At 40.1% G+C, this 19,439-nt stretch overlaps 1 protein-coding gene across 1 annotated transcript in view; it reads left to right on the forward strand.

Moving 5' to 3' along the window:
* Positions 1 to 19,439, forward strand: part of BICC1 (BicC family RNA binding protein 1) — a 243,242-nt gene that overhangs the window by 74,301 nt on the left and 149,502 nt on the right. The window contains exon 2 of the mRNA XM_015571808.1: positions 4,891 to 4,937. Within this exon, the coding sequence (XP_015427294.1) occupies positions 4,891 to 4,937 (47 nt within the window). The remainder of the gene's footprint in view (positions 1 to 4,890; positions 4,938 to 19,439) is intronic.

The following is a 19,439-nucleotide window of genomic DNA, read 5'->3' on the forward strand; positions in this document are numbered from 1 at the left end:
GGAAAAAAGAGATAGAAGAAGAAATAAACAAGTGAAACAATACTTCTTGTTCATGGATTGGTAGACTCAACATCATTAAAATGTCCATACTACCCAGGGCAATCTACAGATTCAATGCAATCCCAACAGCATATTCCAGCATAAAATATCAATAGCATATTTCACAGATCTAGAACTAATACTCCAAAAATGTATATGGAACTAAAAACAAAACAAACAAAAAAAAACAACTCAAATAGCTGCAGCAATCTTAAGAGGAACAAAATAGGAGGAATCACAATTCCAGATATTTTAAGTTATACTACAAAGTCACTGTAATCAAAACAGCCTGGTACTGGCACAGGAACAGACATATAGGTCAATGGAACAGAACAGAGACCCCAGAAATCAGACAAAGCCGATTATGCTTAATTAATATTTGACACAGAAGGCAAGCACATGCAATGGAGTCAAGACAGTCTCTTCAATAAATGGTGTTGGGAAAATTGGACAGATACATGCAAAACAGTGAAATTAGACCACCAACTTACACCATACACAAAAGTAAACTCAAAATGGATAAAGGACTTAAACATAAGATGGGAAACCATAAAAATACTAGAGGAATCCACAGGCAGCAAAACCTCAGACATACGCCGAAACAATATCTTCACCGTTACAGCTCCTAGGGCCATGGAAAGTAAAGAGAAAATAAACAAATGGGATTACATCAAAATAAAAAGCTTTTGTACAGCAAAAGAAACCATCAACAAAATAACAAGAAATCTTTGTGTAGGAACTGTATTAAAGGGTTGCGGCATTAGGAAGGTTGAGAACCACTGTCCTAGGGCAATGGAAAATAAAGAGAAAATAAACAAATGGGACTACATCAAAATAAGCTTCTGCACAGCAAAAGAAACCATCAACAAAACAACAAGAAAGCCCACTGCGTGGGAGAACATATTTGCCAATGTTATCACTGATAAGGGTTTAATCTCCAACATTTACAGGAAACTCATACAGCTTAACAAAATGAAGATAAACAACCCAATCAAAAAGTGGGCAAGAGACCTAAATAGATACTTTTCGAAAGAAGACAGAAGGAAGGCCAACAGACATATGAAAACATGCCCAAAGTCACTAATCATCCGAGAGGTGCAAATCAAAATGACAACGTGTTACCATCTCACACCTGTCAGAACGGCTATCATCAACAAATCAACAAATGACAAGTGATGGCGAGGATATGGAGAAAAAGGAACCCTTGTGCACTGCTGATGGGAATGCAGACTGATGCAGCCACTGTGGTAACAGTATGGAGTTTCTGCAAAAACCTAACAAGGGACCGATCTCCCAGTGATGCCACTTTTAAGAATATATCCCAAGAAACTAGAAACACCAATCAGAAAGGATATATACACCCCTATGTTCATATCAGCACCATTCACCATAGCTAAGATTTGGGAACAGCCTAAGTCAGTGATGGCGAACGAACAAGGACTGATCCAGAGATGGAGCGGCATTGATTGGACTGTCGGGTCTTGGAGGGAAGGTAGGGGAGGGTGGGGGTAAGGGGAAGAGATCGACCAAAGGACTTGTATGCCTGCATATAAGCCTAACCAATGGACACAGACACCAGGGGGGTGAGGGCAATGAGGCGATAAGGACACATATGTAATACCTTAATAAAGAAAAAGAAAAAAGAAAAAAAATAATACCTAAGTTTATATAAAAAAAATGTTCCCCAAGCTCCTTCCTCCCAGTCTCTCACTTCTTCAGTGTTTGTATTTTGATATTAAAGATTTTAGAGTAAGTTTGAGAATTGCACTTCCATATTTGAGCATAGAAGGATTTCTGTCTGTGGGGAGAGAATACTCTGGTGGAAATATTATTCTCCCTTGAGTGGCTTCTTTGGGCTTGACAGCTTTGCTTGAGTGTGGGCAGTAAAAGTCCAGTAGGAGACCTGGGAACCTGGGAATTAGGTAAGAACACTCCCGGCGAAGCGCCAGTGGCTGGGACCAGCCATGGTTTGTACCTGTGATCTAACCAAGAATCCAACCAGATTCTTTTACGAGGGCACTTGTGGTCTTGGGAAATGGATACTTCTCAGGATTTAGGGCGAAACAGGCTCACATTTGGAGTTTCTCAGACATACACATTTGGCATAAAAAAGAACAGTAGTTTTTGGTGCCAAAGAGTTTGCCATTTGGCTCCCCTCAAATCATAAGGTTGCTAAAAGGTGCAAGTTTCTGGTTAAATCTTAGTTGTTTTTCTGGAACAAAGTTAAGTATAGCTTGGGTCTAACTAAGGAAATTCCCCCCTTTTTATTCATTCTGGGATTGAAAGGCCATTCTATGAAGTCTGTTCAGACTTGGAATGAAGGGGCATTTCAAGGTTGTGACATAATGAGTTTGTCATGAACAAAATAAGTGTCCTAAACGAGGTTTCTGTAATAAAATATAGTTGTATCATGAAATCTTAACTGACGAATTCCAAGTTGTGTAAGAGTTCTGTGTGGGTGAAAGGGGTGATTAGCTGCCTTCCTTCATAGGCTTTTGAAAATATCTTGGATTCTAAAATTTCTTTTCAAAGATGGGTTTCCTTGATGTCACTAGAATTTTTTCAAAATGTTGTGTCCTGGTATGTAGTGTTCATTGCCATGCAATTGTGTTATATATATTAGACCCCTTTAAACTGTTTTTAGCTTTAGAGATAAAGACAGCCCAAGAGGTAGCAGAATTGAAGTCCCTCCAAGGCACTTAATAATAAGTCTGCATCATTAGGTTTGGGTACTGATGTTTTACCTTGCCTGGGTGACCCCCTTTAGCTAGGATCAACCACATTTGCTAGTTTATTTAGAAAGAGTAAGCTTTTGTTCTTAAAATTGGCTCTTAATGTTTTTTTTTTTTTTAAAGCTTTAATGTTGATACATTTCCAAGTTAGGGAGAGAAAGTCAGAATCTGTAGAGTTAACTACAAAAAATCTTTCTGTGGAAATGTGTGCTTCAAATGCTCACGTCCATGTGTGCACTCGATTCATGCTATTGATGGTGTATTTGTGCAAAAAGTAAAGTTAAGATGCTATTGGCATTATGTATTAGTGTTTTGCTGCTGTAACAAATTACCACAAGTATAGTGGCATACAACATTAATTTATTACCTTACGTTCTGGAGGTCAGAAGTCCGAAATGGGTTTCATTGTGCTATATCAAGGTGTTGGCAGAGCTGTGCTCCCTGCAGAGGCTCGGAAGGAGAATCCATTTCCTTACTTTTTCTAGCTGCTGGAGGCTGCCGACAGTCCTTGGCTTATGGCCCCTTCTGCCATCTTCAAAGCCAGCAGCATAGTATATCTGTATCTTTCTCCTCTCCACCTCTCTTGTTTGTTGTCACACACCCTTCTCTGTATGTTTTTTAATTGTCGCATTGCTTTTTTGGACTCTGAGCTTTCTTCTTCCTCCCTGTGATTTCACTGGATCCACCTGGATAATTTAGGATAATCTTCCTGTCTCAAGATTCTTAATTTAATCACATCTGTAAAATACCCTTTGCCATGTAAGGTAACATATTGATAGGTTCCACGGATTGGGACATGAACATTTTTAGGGGGTGTTATTTAGCCTGCCACACATTAGAATACAATTTTTAATTCTTTATCTTTTTAGCTACTGTTTTCATACTTTCCTTCAAATTGCCCTTGGTAAGCACGGAGACTTGTACTCTGCGCTCTCTTTTTTTGGGTGAAAACATATCAATAAAAGCATATCCCAAAATTGTAGGTGTCTTGTCATTCATTCATTCATTTATTTATTTATTTATTTATTTTCTTTAATTTCTTTATTGGTTAAGGCAGTGGTCAGCAAACTGCGGCTTGGGAGTATTAAATGTGACATTAAACCTGTGAAAAAATAATTTATAATATTGTTATTATCTTGAGGGTAGAGATAATTTCTTTGAGTTTTGAGTCCTCCACCAAACAGAATGACCTCCCTTACTTTTTGGGTCTTTAATCATTTTAATAAGTTCCAGGAGTTGCTGCTCCAGCTCCTTTCTTTGTCCAGGCCGGGGTGGCTTCTCCAGTGAATCCCTGTTCTTCTGCACTGGAATCTGAGGCCCCTTTGGTGTTTATCCTCTGAAGGATGCACTTTGAGGCTATTGCAAGCAAGATAAAATCGCCTCTCTCCCTTTAGTCACATTTCCCACCTCTGCCTCCACAGATAAAAAAAAAAAGTTCACAGAAAGTTAAGATGTTTGAACATAAAGAGCTGGGTTTGTCCTGTGTTTATAGGCTACCTCTTAGATATAAAAAGACTGTTCAAATACAGTGACCTTTTAATTAATCTCACATGAAGTTTTATTGTTGTCTGTGACGTTACCATTACCATTTAATTCTGATGTGTTTTTCCCCCTCTTTATATAAGCCAATGAAGGAGTGAATTAAAGTAGCATATAATGCCAACCGAAATCCAAGTAGAGAATATGGTCACTGCACAGCACAAAACTGACCCAGCTCAGCAGGCCATGTTCTCTGAGTCCCGGTTGAAAAGGCAGCTTCAGGCCTGGGATTGATTACAGACAGGAAGTGCTGAGAGCACTACAGCCGATTATATTGGTGGTAGCATTTGTTCATATAGTTCTTTAAATATGAAAGGAGATTCCTTTCATCTATGTGTGACAAGAGATGTGTGAGTCTTTCAGACAGGAAGAGGAGCTGGAAGTATAATTGTTTGGACTAGTGTTTTACTCTTTATTCCTTTCATACCCCTGATGAGGCCTGTTAGCAGACACTGAGATTTGGGAGAACAAGAATGGCATCTTGTTTACCTCTGGATTCTCCTACCTGATACTTGAGAGTTTTTGAATACACAGGTTGCAAAAAAGGAATGATTTTAAATGTATACATTTTTATTTACAGCTGCTGCCGAAGGAAAAGGCAAAAGTGGGGAAGACTTTTTTCAAAAGGTAAGTTGCTTTTTACTCCTGCCTTGGTGATAATTAAGGAGAAATATACCCATACCCATCTCAGTAGAAACCCCTGAACGATCCCCTTCCATGTGAAAGGGAATAGGTTCTTTCTTGATAAGATAGCCAGAGGTGCTCAGGGCGAGGTAAGGGTGGGATGCTGTGTGTCACTTAACCATTCTAAAAAGGCTCCTTCTGGGCAAATCTAATGAGGTGTTTTACTTGGAGACAAGGAGGGCTGCCAGGTATACTGTCCTGATTATCTTCTTTTATTGCTGCTCCCTTTTTTTGCTCTTCCCCAAGCATAGGAGGAGTCCCTCATAGCTTTCCTCATTTCCAGTAAGCATGACTGTGGGCGGGATGTACCTTTAGACCTACTTGCTCACCATCGGTAGCCATGTCACTTCTGTCCCCGGGTGTCCTCTGAAAGTTCTGGTCTTCAATGAAGACACTCTGCCCTCACATATAGCAAAGGGAAATAGGAGTGGAGCTGATTAAACAATGAGTATGAGAAACTATGAAGAGCAGTTGACTAATTCTGATCAGCTCAGTTTCTTAAAATAACTGTCTTATATAAGGGAAGATGCCTATTGTTTCAGAGAAATTGATTCTAGTTTATGTGTTTTTTTTTGTTTTTTTTTACTTATTTGGCTTTATTGTGTTTGTGTCTTTGCTGTTGGGATCTAGAAAGTGTGTGTAGGAACCAACATGTAGGGTGCCTTAGGGGAAGGGAAGAGGGAAAATATAGCAGCAACTATGGATGAGATTAAATACTGCTGCAGAGGGTCATCAGGCCTTGGGAAAACACCTCTGTGTAATCAGACATGACCTTTACAAGGCCCTTTATTCTCTTGACTTCTGTGTGATCTACTTTCTTTTTTTTTTTTGGTCACCTTCATCATTCATCTGCATTCTCTGCCAAGAGTATTAAAAGCAAATATTTTCAGAGCTGATGCTTATATTGCCATTTCTTCATTCTGAAAATATTTATTTACCACCTGCTGTGTGCTACACACTGGAGAGACCAAAATGAGCAAGGCATCATCCCTGCCCTAAAGGAATTAGTCTGGTGTCTGGTGATATCGTCACAGAAATAGCAGGAGAGTCTGGGGCCATGGAGGATTAAGCACTTAACTGGGACTTTAGGAGATTAGGAAGGACTTCTTGAGGTCTTCACAAGAGTGGACGTTAGCCATGTGAAGAGGTAGGCTTGGGTGGGTTGGAAGGCATTCTAGGCGAAGACCCAGAATGTAAGAAGGCTCAGAGGTGGAAAAATTTATGTGGTGCTCATACTCCAAACATTTGCCTGGCACATAACATATGAGGGGTTCATAGTGCAAGGTGAGCTACAGTATCCTATATGATGAAATACCTTCTTTTAAAGGGGGGGGGGGCGCTATCCTAAAGGGCTTTAAAATTTTTAAAAAATTAAAAAATGCTATGTAGGCCAAATAGAATGTGCCAGACCACAGTTTTCCATCCCTGCTTTAGGGTCAGGCTATTGAAGTTTTATGTACTATGCCTGAAGCCTTTGACTTGGCAGTCTCTGACATTGGTTAATATCCAACTTGTCCTTAATACCTGGGCATTTCGGAATGCCCAGCCTTCCTCTAGGGCAGGCTTGCCACAAGGGGAAGAAAACAGAGGACAGAGCAGAAATCTCAGATTTGTCTTGGGTTGGCCGTGATTGGGCAAATAGACGATATTTGTGGAAGGAATTTTTTTTTTTTCATTGTTCTTTAACTTGCAGATAAATGTAAAAAGCAGACGGTTCAGCTTTGTATGACTCAGACATTTTAAAAGCTGAATCAAAACACAGCATCTGTGGTCATAAAGGACCTTCATTCTTAGAAGATTTGCTAATATTTATCACTCTTTGTGGAGCCCTATATACATTCCAGCCGTTTAAATAGGAACACATGCTTGAATCCAGGAACATGTGTGTGTCCCACACGCTATGAGTTGGAATTGTAGATTCTACTCGTGGTTACAGGTTAATGAGGTCCCTGAATAACTAAATGAGAATAGTTTTAATCTCATTTTCTTCTTTAATTCATTAGATAGAAAGCGTCTTCCGATAGACAAGTGCCCATATAGGATTTGGATACTTAACTCTGGAAAAAACCTGTAACTTAATAAAAGGCAAACATCCCAAGTTCCAGAAGAGTAATGTTCTGTTTTGACCAGACAGAAATAGACATTATGGTTCATCGACAGTAGAATGAAGTAATGGAGAAGGGTTGGATTGTCCTCCAGGAACTTCCTCCTAGTCACACATATTCCAGTTTCATGTAATGACATTTGGGGAAACATTTAAGAACAAGAAATAGGGCATATTGCTGGTCATTAGCATCTTTGAAAAATACTTCTCTTCTTCCAGAGTAATGAAATTCAGAGGCTCTGTGTGCTTATTAGAACGTGTTTTGGCTCTGACTCCAGGTGTGTATCACAAACCAAAATTAAAACCTCTCTGGTTTTAAAATTTAAAATTTGACTACCGTATTATTTAAAAAAAACATCGTAGTCTGGAAGGATACCTTCCCAGCTTCATACCGGCTCTCCCTAAAGAGGGGATTGGAGGAGGAGTGTGAAACTTTTTCTATGTTACATCGGTATTTGTACCTTTAGAATATATGTAAAGTCATAGCAATATTATTAATGTAAGTTAATTATTCTCACTGAAAAATTTTGAAATTTAAAAAATGAAAGAAGCCCTGGCTGGTGTGCTCACTTGGTTGAATGCCATCCCACGCACCAGAAGGTTGCTGGTTTGATTCCTGGTCAGGGCACATGCCCTGGTTGCAGACCCCAGGTAGGGGGCGTGCAGGAGGCAGCCAATGTTTTGCTCTCACATCGATGTTTTCTGTCTCTCTCCCTCTCCCTTCCTCTCTCTCTAAAAATCAAAAAATTTAAAAATATCTTTAAGAATAAGAATTGGTACATTTCCCAAAGGGTTTACATTGTAGTTTAACAACTACGAAGATCATGAAATGCATTGTCTCAAATTTGACGCTGTAATAGTAGTTCAGTTTACTATATGTGCACATAAACTTTTCCCATTCGGCCATAGTTAATGTTTCAGAGATCTACCTGATTTTCTGTATACTGCTTTATTGCATGTGTTTGAAACATTTTAGTTCCCCTGACACTCTATTAGGGCAAAAGACTAACCCGTGATAGCAGAGAAACCCAATAATATAGTGGTTTAAGGAACAGAGCTATTTTACTTTCACCTAACATTCTAAGGTGAGTATTCCCATACTGTCAGAGACCCAGATTCCTTCTGCAAAGTAGCTCTGCTGTTCCTTATGTTATGAACCTCATCCGTATGGTTGAAGGTGGGTCACCATGTCCAAATGTGAGCTGATGGAGAACAAGAGAGTATGGAGGAGGCGTGCCATGATCTTAGGGGCCAGATCTGAATATGCCATATGCCACTTCTTTGTACATTCCCTTGGAGAAAACTGATGGACATGGCCTTGTATAGCTACAGTAATGGGGGTGGGAAGGGGAGGAGAAGCATACAGAGGATATATTGATTTTGCAAAGCACTATTCAGCAAAAGAGATTGTTAGGAAAAATGTATGTGGTCAGTTTTATGTCTCATGAGCTATGCTTTGAAACCTTTTATATTACTTTGTTAGGGCTGCTGTAAAAATCTTCAACAACCTGGGTGGCTTAACCAACAAAAATTTGTTGTGTTGCCTCACAGTTCTGAAGGCTAGAAGTCCAAGACCAGGGAGTCGACAGGGTTGGTTCCTTCTGAAGGCTGGGAGGGAGAATGTTCCGCGCCTCCCCCCGAGCTTCTGGAGATTTGCTTGCCATCTTTGGCATTCCTTGGCCTGTAGAAATGTCATCCCGATCTCTGCCTTCATCGCCATGTGGAGTTTTCGCTGTGTGTATCTCTCTGTGTCCAACTTTCCTCTTTTTATAAGGACGTGGGTCGCATTGGATTAGGGCTCATCCTAACAAAATTACATCTGCAGTGACCCTATTACAAACAAGGTCACATTCCGAAAGGGTTAGGATTTCAACATACGAATTTTGGGGTGACACAGTTCAACCTATAACACCTTTTAATGGAGGAAATGACTTTGTAGAAAAATGTACGATAGCCTGAAAAATTTGCTAACACTATAAATGTTATTTATAACATTTTGGTAGTTAGCTTGATTTGTAGATGTTAACTGCCTAGGCATGTTTACCAAATCTGTGTTTTTCTTATTACCAGCCATTTCTAAACTGTGTAGAATAGAGTGTAATTGATGTATAAGAAAGGGAAAAACATTTAATTTGTTATCTTACCTTTGAAAGACGACTACTGTTATACAACCTTAGTCCTTTCTGTTTATGTTAAAAATGTGTGAATAAAGTGCCTTTTATTTATTTATTTTTTAAAAGGTTGCTTTTAAAAAAATATTTTTTATTGATTTTTCACAGAGAGGAGGGGAGAGGGATAGAGAGTTAGAAACATCGATGAGAGAGAAACATCAACCAGCCACCTCCTGCACACCTCCCACTGGGGATGTGCCCGCAAACAAGGCACATGCCCTTGACTGGAATTGAACCTGGGACCCTTCAGTCCACAGGCCGACAGCTCCATCCACTGAGCCAAACCGGTTTGGCAATAAAGTGCCTTTTAATATTGTCTGATTGGCTGATAGGATTATAAATTAGACTGTTTGCTTTGGATTTATACCAGATATTTTTATGTGTTAAAACTTTACAAATTCCCCAGTTATTGTACCTTATTCTTTGGCTCTAACTAACTACCCTGACAAAAGGAGGGAATGGATACGACTTTATCAATATCCTCTTCAGTTCTTTATCCACCCCTTGTGGCAACCTTAATTGAAACACATGGAAATGATCTTGGGTTTTTACAGTTCTTCGGGCAGTTGTTCATGGCTTACTCACTGTCTGTCCTGTTTCCTTTTAATCATTTTTTTTTCATTTCTCTTGTGAAATGACTATGGCCAGATCTTGGAGGGGAAAATGTGTTGCAGTATATGAGGTGGGGATGAGTCTAGTGATTGTATTACAGATGTGACTCATCAAAGCAAAAATGCATTAGGGATCTAGAATCCCAATGGCTGAAGAAGACAAAATCCAGTCAGCAGCGTAATTGATGAAAGCCAACTTTTCCATTGCATTGGGTTATATACGTGCCTTCTCCACAAAGTACACAGGACATACTTTAAATGTGGGGATATTTTATACTCTTAAAATATGTAGGTTTGGAAAACTGACCTATAAACCATGGCTTTCACAAAAGCTAACAGTACGACTAATAATAAATAAGACACAGTTTGGTGGTTTATGTGGTATATTTTTATTACCCTCAAACTCATCCTTCTTTGGCAAACATTGATTTTGTCATTTTGAAACTGGAACGTTAGCAAGTGTTGCCTTGTGGGGAAAAATGACTTGGAGGAATATTTGGCTCCATCTGTTCCTCAAAATGAGTGTATTAGGTGGTCTTAGACGGGGACTACTTGAATCTTTTTATTGAGGGGGAGGTAGAAATCTCTACTTTAAATAAAATTGCTTCTACTTTCTCCACTGGCCATTATTTTGTGTATGTTGAATAGATCATATTCCTCAGGTAATAGAAATCTGTTTGATTTAATTATTTCAACATGAATTCAATAAACTGTAGCCCATGATATACTTTTCCTAACAACTGAGTCTTTATGCTTAATCATTTTTATTAAAATTTGATTTTAATAAAATTTGGATATTTCCACGTTTTAATCTTAGTACTTGTTTCAATAGGTAATACACTCTCATGATTCACAATTCACAATGTTACTTAGGGGTATATATACAGTGAAGAGTACAGTATTGATGTCATGGTTCTGAAGATACACTGAGAAAGCTATGCAGAATTGCAGTGTTTATTTCAAACTTAAAGATGATCACCAGTGCATGTCATCACTAATGGACACGTAGGCCTTAAAACTGACATTCGGGGTCACCGACTTCTTACCCCATTATGGCCCTGAGAACAGGTTTCAGTAGGAGAATCTGTGATCATGGTTCTCCTAAAATCCTGGCTAAGTAGGGATAACTGGACACGTATAACATGAAGGTACAGTCCAAGAAAGCAGGTTGTCTGGTCCTCTTCTAGACAGGGTGTTAAAGATAAGAATTGGCCCTATTTTATATTTTATCATTTGCTCTGTCTTCTGTCAGGAGTCTCGCAAATAAGTATTAGTGAGAAAAGATTAAGTAAAAGAATAAGTGATTTGCTTGGCATTCATTCTTTAGTTCCGTCTGTGTTCATTTGAACACAAGAAGCCTGGGGGTCAGACTGTTTTCTCAAGCAATGCTGTATGTCACCTGCAGAACTCTGTCATAATGGTATACATTTGACAGTCACTTCACACAACTGCTTTGTGAAAAACACATTTGCTGTTTGTTTGTTTTTTCCCTCTCTTTCTGCAACCAGGGAAGTAGAGGATGCCATTGAGAGGATGCCAAATGTGTTTAATACCCTCATTGCTCCCGCAGTTTTTTAAAGTGAATAATAATTTTAAATCAATATCTGCTGAAAGTTTGGTTGTAAATGGTTAAAACCCATTTGCCCTTGTTTTGCCATTTGGAGTTACAGGAAAATTTAAAGATGGTTTTTATATCTCTGTGCTGTCTTTTCTTCAGACTAAAGATTTGGCTTCTTATTTATCTTATGACTTAATTCTCAGACCCCTCACCATTCTGTTGACTTTCAGGAGTCAGTAAAATGTCCCATTTTAAATGTGGCAGTGGTATCTGGATGTGATGTTTTGGATGAGGCCTGACCAATAGAGTTACAGAGAGTGAGGCCATCGTAGCCACAATATGGATATGATCCAGAAGGAGCTGAAGACTGTACCATTTTCAGGCACTGTGATTGGGTCACAGGCATGAAGCATTGGCATTTCTTGCCATTCTTCGTCCAGTTGAAGAGGAAAGATTGGCTCCAATGTCATTGCGAGGTACATGGTATAAAAAAAGGAAACTTGATTTCAGACTGGCAGGTAAAGACCCACTTAGGCATAACTCATGCGTCTGTCTCTTACTCTGAAGTCTTGACCTGGCATTTGGCTTGGAGACCATGGGGCACTTGTGGTTTCCAGACTATGAAAGTGTGCAAAGCATCCCTCTCAAAGCTTTCACCTCTTTCTGTGACTTACTAATCAGAACTCCTGTGTGCTTTTGTTTCTTCCTTGTGGACCCCATAGGGGTACCTAGGATGGAGGTTATCAGCCTCAGGATGATAGTCCGTAGTGTGAGAGGGGCCTGTGCCTTTTAGGTGACTCGAGTGGATGTGATGGCATTTACCAGTAATAAAGAGCTTTAAGCTATACTGATTTAAAGCGGGTTCACTGAAGGATCAGTGCATTTTACTTATTTTTTTTAAAATGTATTTTTATTGATTTCAGAGAAGAAGGGAGAGAGACAGAAGAAACATCCACGATGAGAGAGAATCATTGATCAGCTGCCTCCGGCATGCCCTACCCTGGGGATTGAGCCCATAACCCGGGCATGTGCCCCAACTGGGGAACCGAACTGTGACCTTCTGGTTCATAGGTTGATGCTCAATCACTGAGCCACGCCGGCCGGGCAAGATTCGGTACTTGTTAAAGCTGGATGTGGTGGTGGTGTCTTTTTCTTTTAGACAGCAATCGGAATGGTCTTGGGTTGAGATTTTTTCTTCTTCTTCTTTTTTTTTTTTCCGAGGTTGGACAGCTAGTTTGTGACAGCTAGGACTTAAAGAGTGCTTTTAAAAAAATATTTCATTGATTTTTTACAGAGAGGAAGGGAGAGGGATAGAGAGTTAGAAACATCGATGAGAGAGAAACATGGATCAGCTGCCTCCTACACACTTCCTACTGGCTATGTGCCTGCAACCAAGGTACATGCTCTTGACTGGAATCGTACCTGGCACCTTTCAGTCTTCAGGCCGACACTCTATCCACTGAGCCTAACTGGGTAGGGCAAGAGTGCTTATTTTTTTTAACTTTAATTATTGTTATTAATACAAAAATGATTTCCTTTAAATCAGCAATGATGCCTTTGTGGGCAGGCGAGGCTTCTATAATGAGAGAAATTACATCTATAGTTGCCAGTGTTGGTAAGTAGGAATTAGGGTCATTGTGGTGCATTAGAGGGACAACCAAAAGGCTGGAGACAAATTAATACAGTAACAAAATGGCATGGATTTGTCCCTCATACTTTGTTTAAACAGTCGCGATTTCACAATCACATTAAGGTTGGTCGTTCTGAAGTTTGTACCGATACTTTCCTCTTTTATTCTACCTGCAAGAGTTACAATAATACTTTGTTGTCATCTCATGAATAGTCCTTTCTTACTATTGGGATTATTTTTTTAAAGTCCAGCCTTTTGCTTGATGTGTTTAATATTTTCATCTTATTTAGGCAAAATAGATTGCTGTAGAATTCATCCTCGGGCTAATTCAACTCTTACCTCACCTTTTTTTTTTCTTTTTGTCTCCGAATGCTACTTTATAATTTATGTACTTTGTGGTTTCTGTGGTTATATGCCTGCCTTCCCATAAACCATACCATGGAAAAGGAGAGGAGCTAGCCAATTGTGTACCACCTAACTGCCTCCCAGCCCTTCCGGCCTCAGCTGATGGGCCCAGATGTGGGCTCCAGACCCAAGGCTGGCCGTTCTGTACACACTGGCCATGATTGTCTGACCGGCTCTGGACACTCACCGAGTGAGATTTGTCTCTAATACATTGGGAAGCTGCTAGTAAGACCTAATGTAGAAATGGGAATGGAGTGGGAGGTAGGACGGGTGCAGGCAGAGCCAGAGGTGACAGTGTTGGCCATGGGAAACCTGGAGTTATGAGGGAGAAGAAACGGGGAGTAAGCAGAAGAAAACCCATCCCTGGAAAGGAACATGGGGCCGAACACAGAGAGAGCAGATAGACCGGAAGTGAGAGAGACCCCTGCGGAGCCCGCCCAGTTTGTGATGCTTCTCACGTGGGGACCAACAGGTCTCCTTGTGGTCTTATCCCCTTTCCTCCTGATGGAATTGACCAACAGATGAGGCCTGGTAATCAAGAAACCAACTGAAACACACAAAAGGCATTCTGGGACTTGAATAATTGCATGATCATTCTCTCTCCCACAGGTTTATTCATTCACACTTTAACAAAATTTGGTATGTCTGTGCGTTCAGTAGTTTAACCCCTCAGTGAGTGACTCAAATTAAGTTACGAGTATATCTTTGTGAGAGCAGTGCTCTTAGATAAGACATAGACATTTCCCGCAAACCTGTCACTAAAATATGTAAATAGCAGCCATACCACAGTATGTTTTAAACCATGAAAATACATTGTGTCAGTGTATGATGAACACTTTGTGTAATGTATAGACTATATAAGAATACTAGTCTCATTCAGGGTGTGTTCCTTTTTGCTAGTCAGTTGCCAGCATTTTTTAAAGAAATAATAGGGTCATTACTATTAATATCTAAGGGGGAAGAAGTATATATTGTCCTTATTTTCCCAAAAGATTTCATGACAGGCTTTTGTGGTTCATATTACAATGTCTTCCTTCTCCGTGACCATTGATATGAATATTGCGTTAGTCAATATTATACTTTTTTTGTGGGAAGTTTGTAGTCAGCCAACATGCAGTGGGATTCGTACAATATAAAACATTTTCTGTTTTTCCTAATAGTAGTTAAGGAGAACGCTTTGTAACATAATCCTTGAATTAAATTATTAAACATCCCGAATGTTACTCGCTCATTTTGTATGTTTAGCAGTTGTGGCTTGTCCCAAACTAATTCTTTTGCCGTTTTTAAATTTCTCTGCATGTAAATTTTTTGAAAGGAGCTGCCTTTTGGCACTTGAAGTGGTGGAAAAATAGATTTTATTGCCTTTCTTTTTTCTTGGTGATATCAAAGTGGTCTAGGAAAAGTATTTAAGGATGTCTTTCCTTCCTTAGCAATGACCACTTTTAGTACTTTTTGTCAACCTAGATTATCATTGTCATTCATATTTTCTGCTTCTTTCTGGTTAAAGTGATGATGGGTGGGGAATGAAGGGATTTAGCCAGGGATGAAACCAACTACAGGCAAAAAAATAAAGGATATAAAGGCTTATTATGTTTTCTTCTCAATTTTCTTTCTTGAGTTCACCATCAATTGATTTTTTGAGATGGAAAAAACCCCAGCTCACTTCCCATGTGCCTGTTTACTCTGGAGTTACCAGGAAACCTTGATCCCCTGTGAATCAGAAAACTTTAAACTCAGAAAGTCTGGAGTTGTTTTCTTAACTAGAACTTCTTCCTGTTTTGTTTTTCTGTGAGATTTTCTAAGACAATGGTCCAAATTCATGCGTAAGTCAATAGGAGGTGCTGTTTGAGACATTCCGTGGCGTATTCTCTAGCTTGGTGGGTTTGGAGAGCCTAAGTTTTTCTTGGCTTCAGCTAGTGCATTGAGAGGGAGTAGGTATTAACAAAATCGAGGAAAGAGTATTTTTCAGTGCTTAATTGAAATGTGGATATGTCTGTCTTCTCATTTGAGTATCCCTTCTCGTTAGTATCCCTCTCATAAGTTAAAAATCGGGTGAGTCTTAAAAATGCTCCTGTTGTCTTGTAGGCTGCATGGGAATGCCAAAGAAGAAATAATTTCTGCTTTCAAAGAGCTTTCAAGCAGAGTGGAGAAGATGCTTATAAGAAGGGGTTAGAGTGAGCGACTACGTACAGACTTTACCAGGTGCCAAGGATGCCGTTCATGAGACATTGACTGTCCTCTCTGTGAGCGTGGCCCTGGGCCAGGTGCAGGATGGCAGAAAAGAGAAGGTGGTCGTATGGCTCCTGTTTTTAAGAAGGTTACACTCCAGAGGAGGAGTGGCCCATAGGACCTCTCAGTGTGGCAAGACTGTATAATAGAGGAACCTGAAGGAGTGATTTGTTCTACTCTGAGCAATCGAGGAAGGCTGCCCTGAGGAGATAGGGTCTGAGCAGGGATTTGAAGGGCAGGCTAAAAGAGTGTGACTAGTAGGTTGGATAAGGTTAGGAAAGGTTTTGTAGAAGAGTCCTGAGGAGAGACAGCGGAGTTTAGATTAGGTCAGGCTATCTTCTAGACCTGTGATTCATGCCCTAAGTGTCTTAACGGAGGCAAGATGGAAAGGCATTTCTGGCACAAGGAACCAACGACGTGCCTTTGCAAAGGCAACGTAAGGGACAGAGGAGAGTGTTTGTCTGTCATCTAGCCCTGGAAACACTGAATTAAAAGTGACCCGTGCCATTATGTCATTTCATCTGAGCTAGTGACTCACAGATTCAAGTGAAAGGTTGAGAGGATGAGTGGCAGGATTTGAAATCCAGCTTAAATTGAGGAGATGGTATTGTTTGTGTCCATTGTCTACTCAAAGATGATGCACATTAAAAAGGGTGGCCGGGATAACCAAACATTTTGCCGTGTAGTTTGTTTTGCAGCTTCTGACTTCCTTATGAATGCTGGGTGTAGGGATGTATCACTACTTTTTTCTTCTCAGTTACTTTCCCGGATAATAAATGCATTTTCAGGAAGATTAACTTTTAACTTTGCTTTGAAACATGAGTTTTCAACTATTACAATACATCCATTGCAATTTGGATGATAAAATTTCCAAGCTTGGAATGATGGCTATAAAATAAATAGTTAGCATCGTTTAACTAAGTCCTGAACCTTCTGTGATGTGCAGTTTTAAAACACGTCTTTTCCAGGAAGACAGTGGAAAGTTTTGGCTTCGCAGTTGACGTCTGGCTATGTTTCATGGAAATCATACTTAAAACGTTTGAGAAATAGGTACCAATAATTCAAGTTTGGAAAAGAATAGAAAATTTGGTTCTGTTTGGATAAAAGTAAAGATTCCCTTAAAGAAGTTGTTGCCGATCAGTTGAGCACACTCAAGTATTAGCATTAAACCGCCAGTGTAATGAGGACTAAGTACAGAGAAGGGAAGGCCAAGAATACTTGAGACCTGCTATCATGTGCAGAATAAATATAGCGCATTCTCAGTTTTTCAGGGCCAGCTTTTTCTAGCTGAATTATTAACTAGAATTCACATTCCCTTTCCCATTTCTCCCGACTCTACCATTAACCATTTTAGGGACAGTAAACTCTTAATATATAGCAGAATCCCTAACCCCCCTCCCTGTAGCTTTGCCTGCGTGTTACCGGAATTGGGGTTCTTGGGTTCCCCAAGACAGAGATCGAGAGGAAACCCCAGAGACATTTCCAGACGGATTTTATTAAGCTTATGCTCAAGCACAAGGGAGGCAGCATAGAGGGAAGGAGGAAGTTCCCCTGAACTGACTTGGGGGCTTGGCTACCTTTATAAGCTGGCGACAAAGTGGGCAGGCTTTTTGAAAAAAGGCGGGCTTGCAAAATTTTCCATTGCAGAGTTGGGGGGGACTTCCTTTTCTAGCTGCCTGGCCTGGTAACTCTGTTTCCACCCGTGGCTGTGGGGGCAAAGTGGCAGACTGCTCATTACTGCCACCCTAGGAAGGTCATCAAACCTTGATGAATGGCACTTTCAGGTCAGTAGTTTAAGCAGGCAGTTAGAAGGGAGATAAAATCAGCTACCTCTGCATTTTTGAGTAGGTGGTGGAGGGATGGAGACATTTTTGTGTTTCTTCTAGCCATCTGGTGTCCTTGGGGTCCTGGGCCCAGGTCCCAGTGCTGTCTCATTTGGACCTTTGAAAAACTGTTGATTCCCAAACTAGAGATTCTGATTTAATTGTTCTGGAAGTAAAGCTTGGGCATTAGTTTTTTTTTTTAAGTTTCCCAGGTGACTTTAATATGCAGCCAACTTTGGAAACCACTGATGTGGGGTATAAACAAGTGTAAAGAGAAAATGTAAGTTCATGTTGGTCTCTAGTGCTGATTTAGAAGGGAAGGAATTTTATGTGTTTTTTGTGTGTGTCTGTCAGTTACTAGCGGATTTCACTTTCTGGCGAGTTTCATTCTCTTAGGACTAAATATTTCATTGTATGATTTTCAAGAGGGTATGCCGCGAAACGCTCCTTCTGCATTATGTTAATAAATGTACTATGTTAAAAAGTTGTTTCCTGCACAACTTCTTACAGACTTTAATGGGCTAGTTATTTGCATTTTGTGAAATTGCTAGAGGAATATAAATGCAACAGTTCACAATATTGTTTGATCAAATCCTTTTTTTTGCTGAAAATCCGGTTGACAGCAGTGATTTTGAACCTTTGAATCTCATGGCACACATAAACTAATTACTAAAGTGCTGCAGTACACAAAAATACATTTTTTGCTGGTCAGACAAAAAAAATAGGTATATTTTTAACTTTATTTTTATATTTTTTGTTAATCCTCACCTGAGGATATTTTTTCTATTGATTTTTAGAGAAAGTGGAAGGGAAGGAGGTAAGAAGGGAGGGAAGGGAAAGCCATAGAGAGAGAGAGACATCGATGTGAGCAAGACATTGATTTGGTTGCCTCCCATGCATGTCCTGACTGGGGTCTGGAATTGAACCCATGTCATTTTGAGCTCTAACCACTGAACAACACAGGCCAAGGGAATAATGAGAACAATTTTGATTAATGGACACCGGATGGCTATTGTTGAGTTGGCTGTTGTTATTTTTTACTTGACAACCTAAGGGAAAAGAGGTCATGGCCCCTGACTAGTCAGTTACTGTATGCTTTAAAATTCTGTAGCACCCCAGGTAAAAATTACTGGTCTATAGAATGAAACAATCAGAGAATCATTTGAAAATTTATTTTGTTCATTAACCAAGATCTATGTTAGGGCTGGATGTGACCATGGGGGAGTCTTTCTTAAAAGCGCTTGTTAGATTCTTAGGATAGAGATGAGAGTGTATTTCAGTGTACATGAATCCTTCCCCAGATACAGTTGTTACTTTCTTTCCCTGCTCAGCATTTCTTTAACACCTCTCCATTGCCTCCCAGATGAAGCTAAATATCCACCTTTGGCACTGAGTATTCATTACAATTTGGTTACTTCCTGCTATTTAACTTTGTCTCCCATTGTCCCGAAAAGCAATCCCCCTGGCACCAGCCAGTGGTATCCTGAAGCCACGATTAGTCCTGATTCGTGTGGATGTAGATAAAAATATTTACCCACCTACAAAGTTTTTTTCTTGTCTATATTTCTGATCCTCTCCAGTTGTATTGCTAAAAGTCTCACTCTTTTGTGGGATATTCTGGATTGGCCCAGTCTATATTGACAGTTGCCATTTATTTTATACTAGAGGCCTGGTGCACAAAAATTTGTGCACTCCGGGGTAGGGGGGTCCGTCAGCCTGGCCTGTGCCCTCTCGCAGTTTGGGACCTCTCAGGGGATGACCACCTGCTGGCTTAGGCCTGCTCTCCGGGTGATTGGGCCTAAAATGGCAATCAGATGTCCCTCTGGCAGCCTGGCATCCCTTGGGGGATGTCCATTTGCCAGCGGGGAGCAGACCTAAGCTGCAGTCAGACATCCTTAGCGCTGCTGAGGAGGC

This window comes from Myotis davidii, unplaced genomic scaffold (assembly GCF_000327345.1).
Source record: "Myotis davidii unplaced genomic scaffold, ASM32734v1 scaffold1187, whole genome shotgun sequence".
NCBI lineage: Eukaryota > Metazoa > Chordata > Mammalia > Chiroptera > Vespertilionidae > Myotis > Myotis davidii.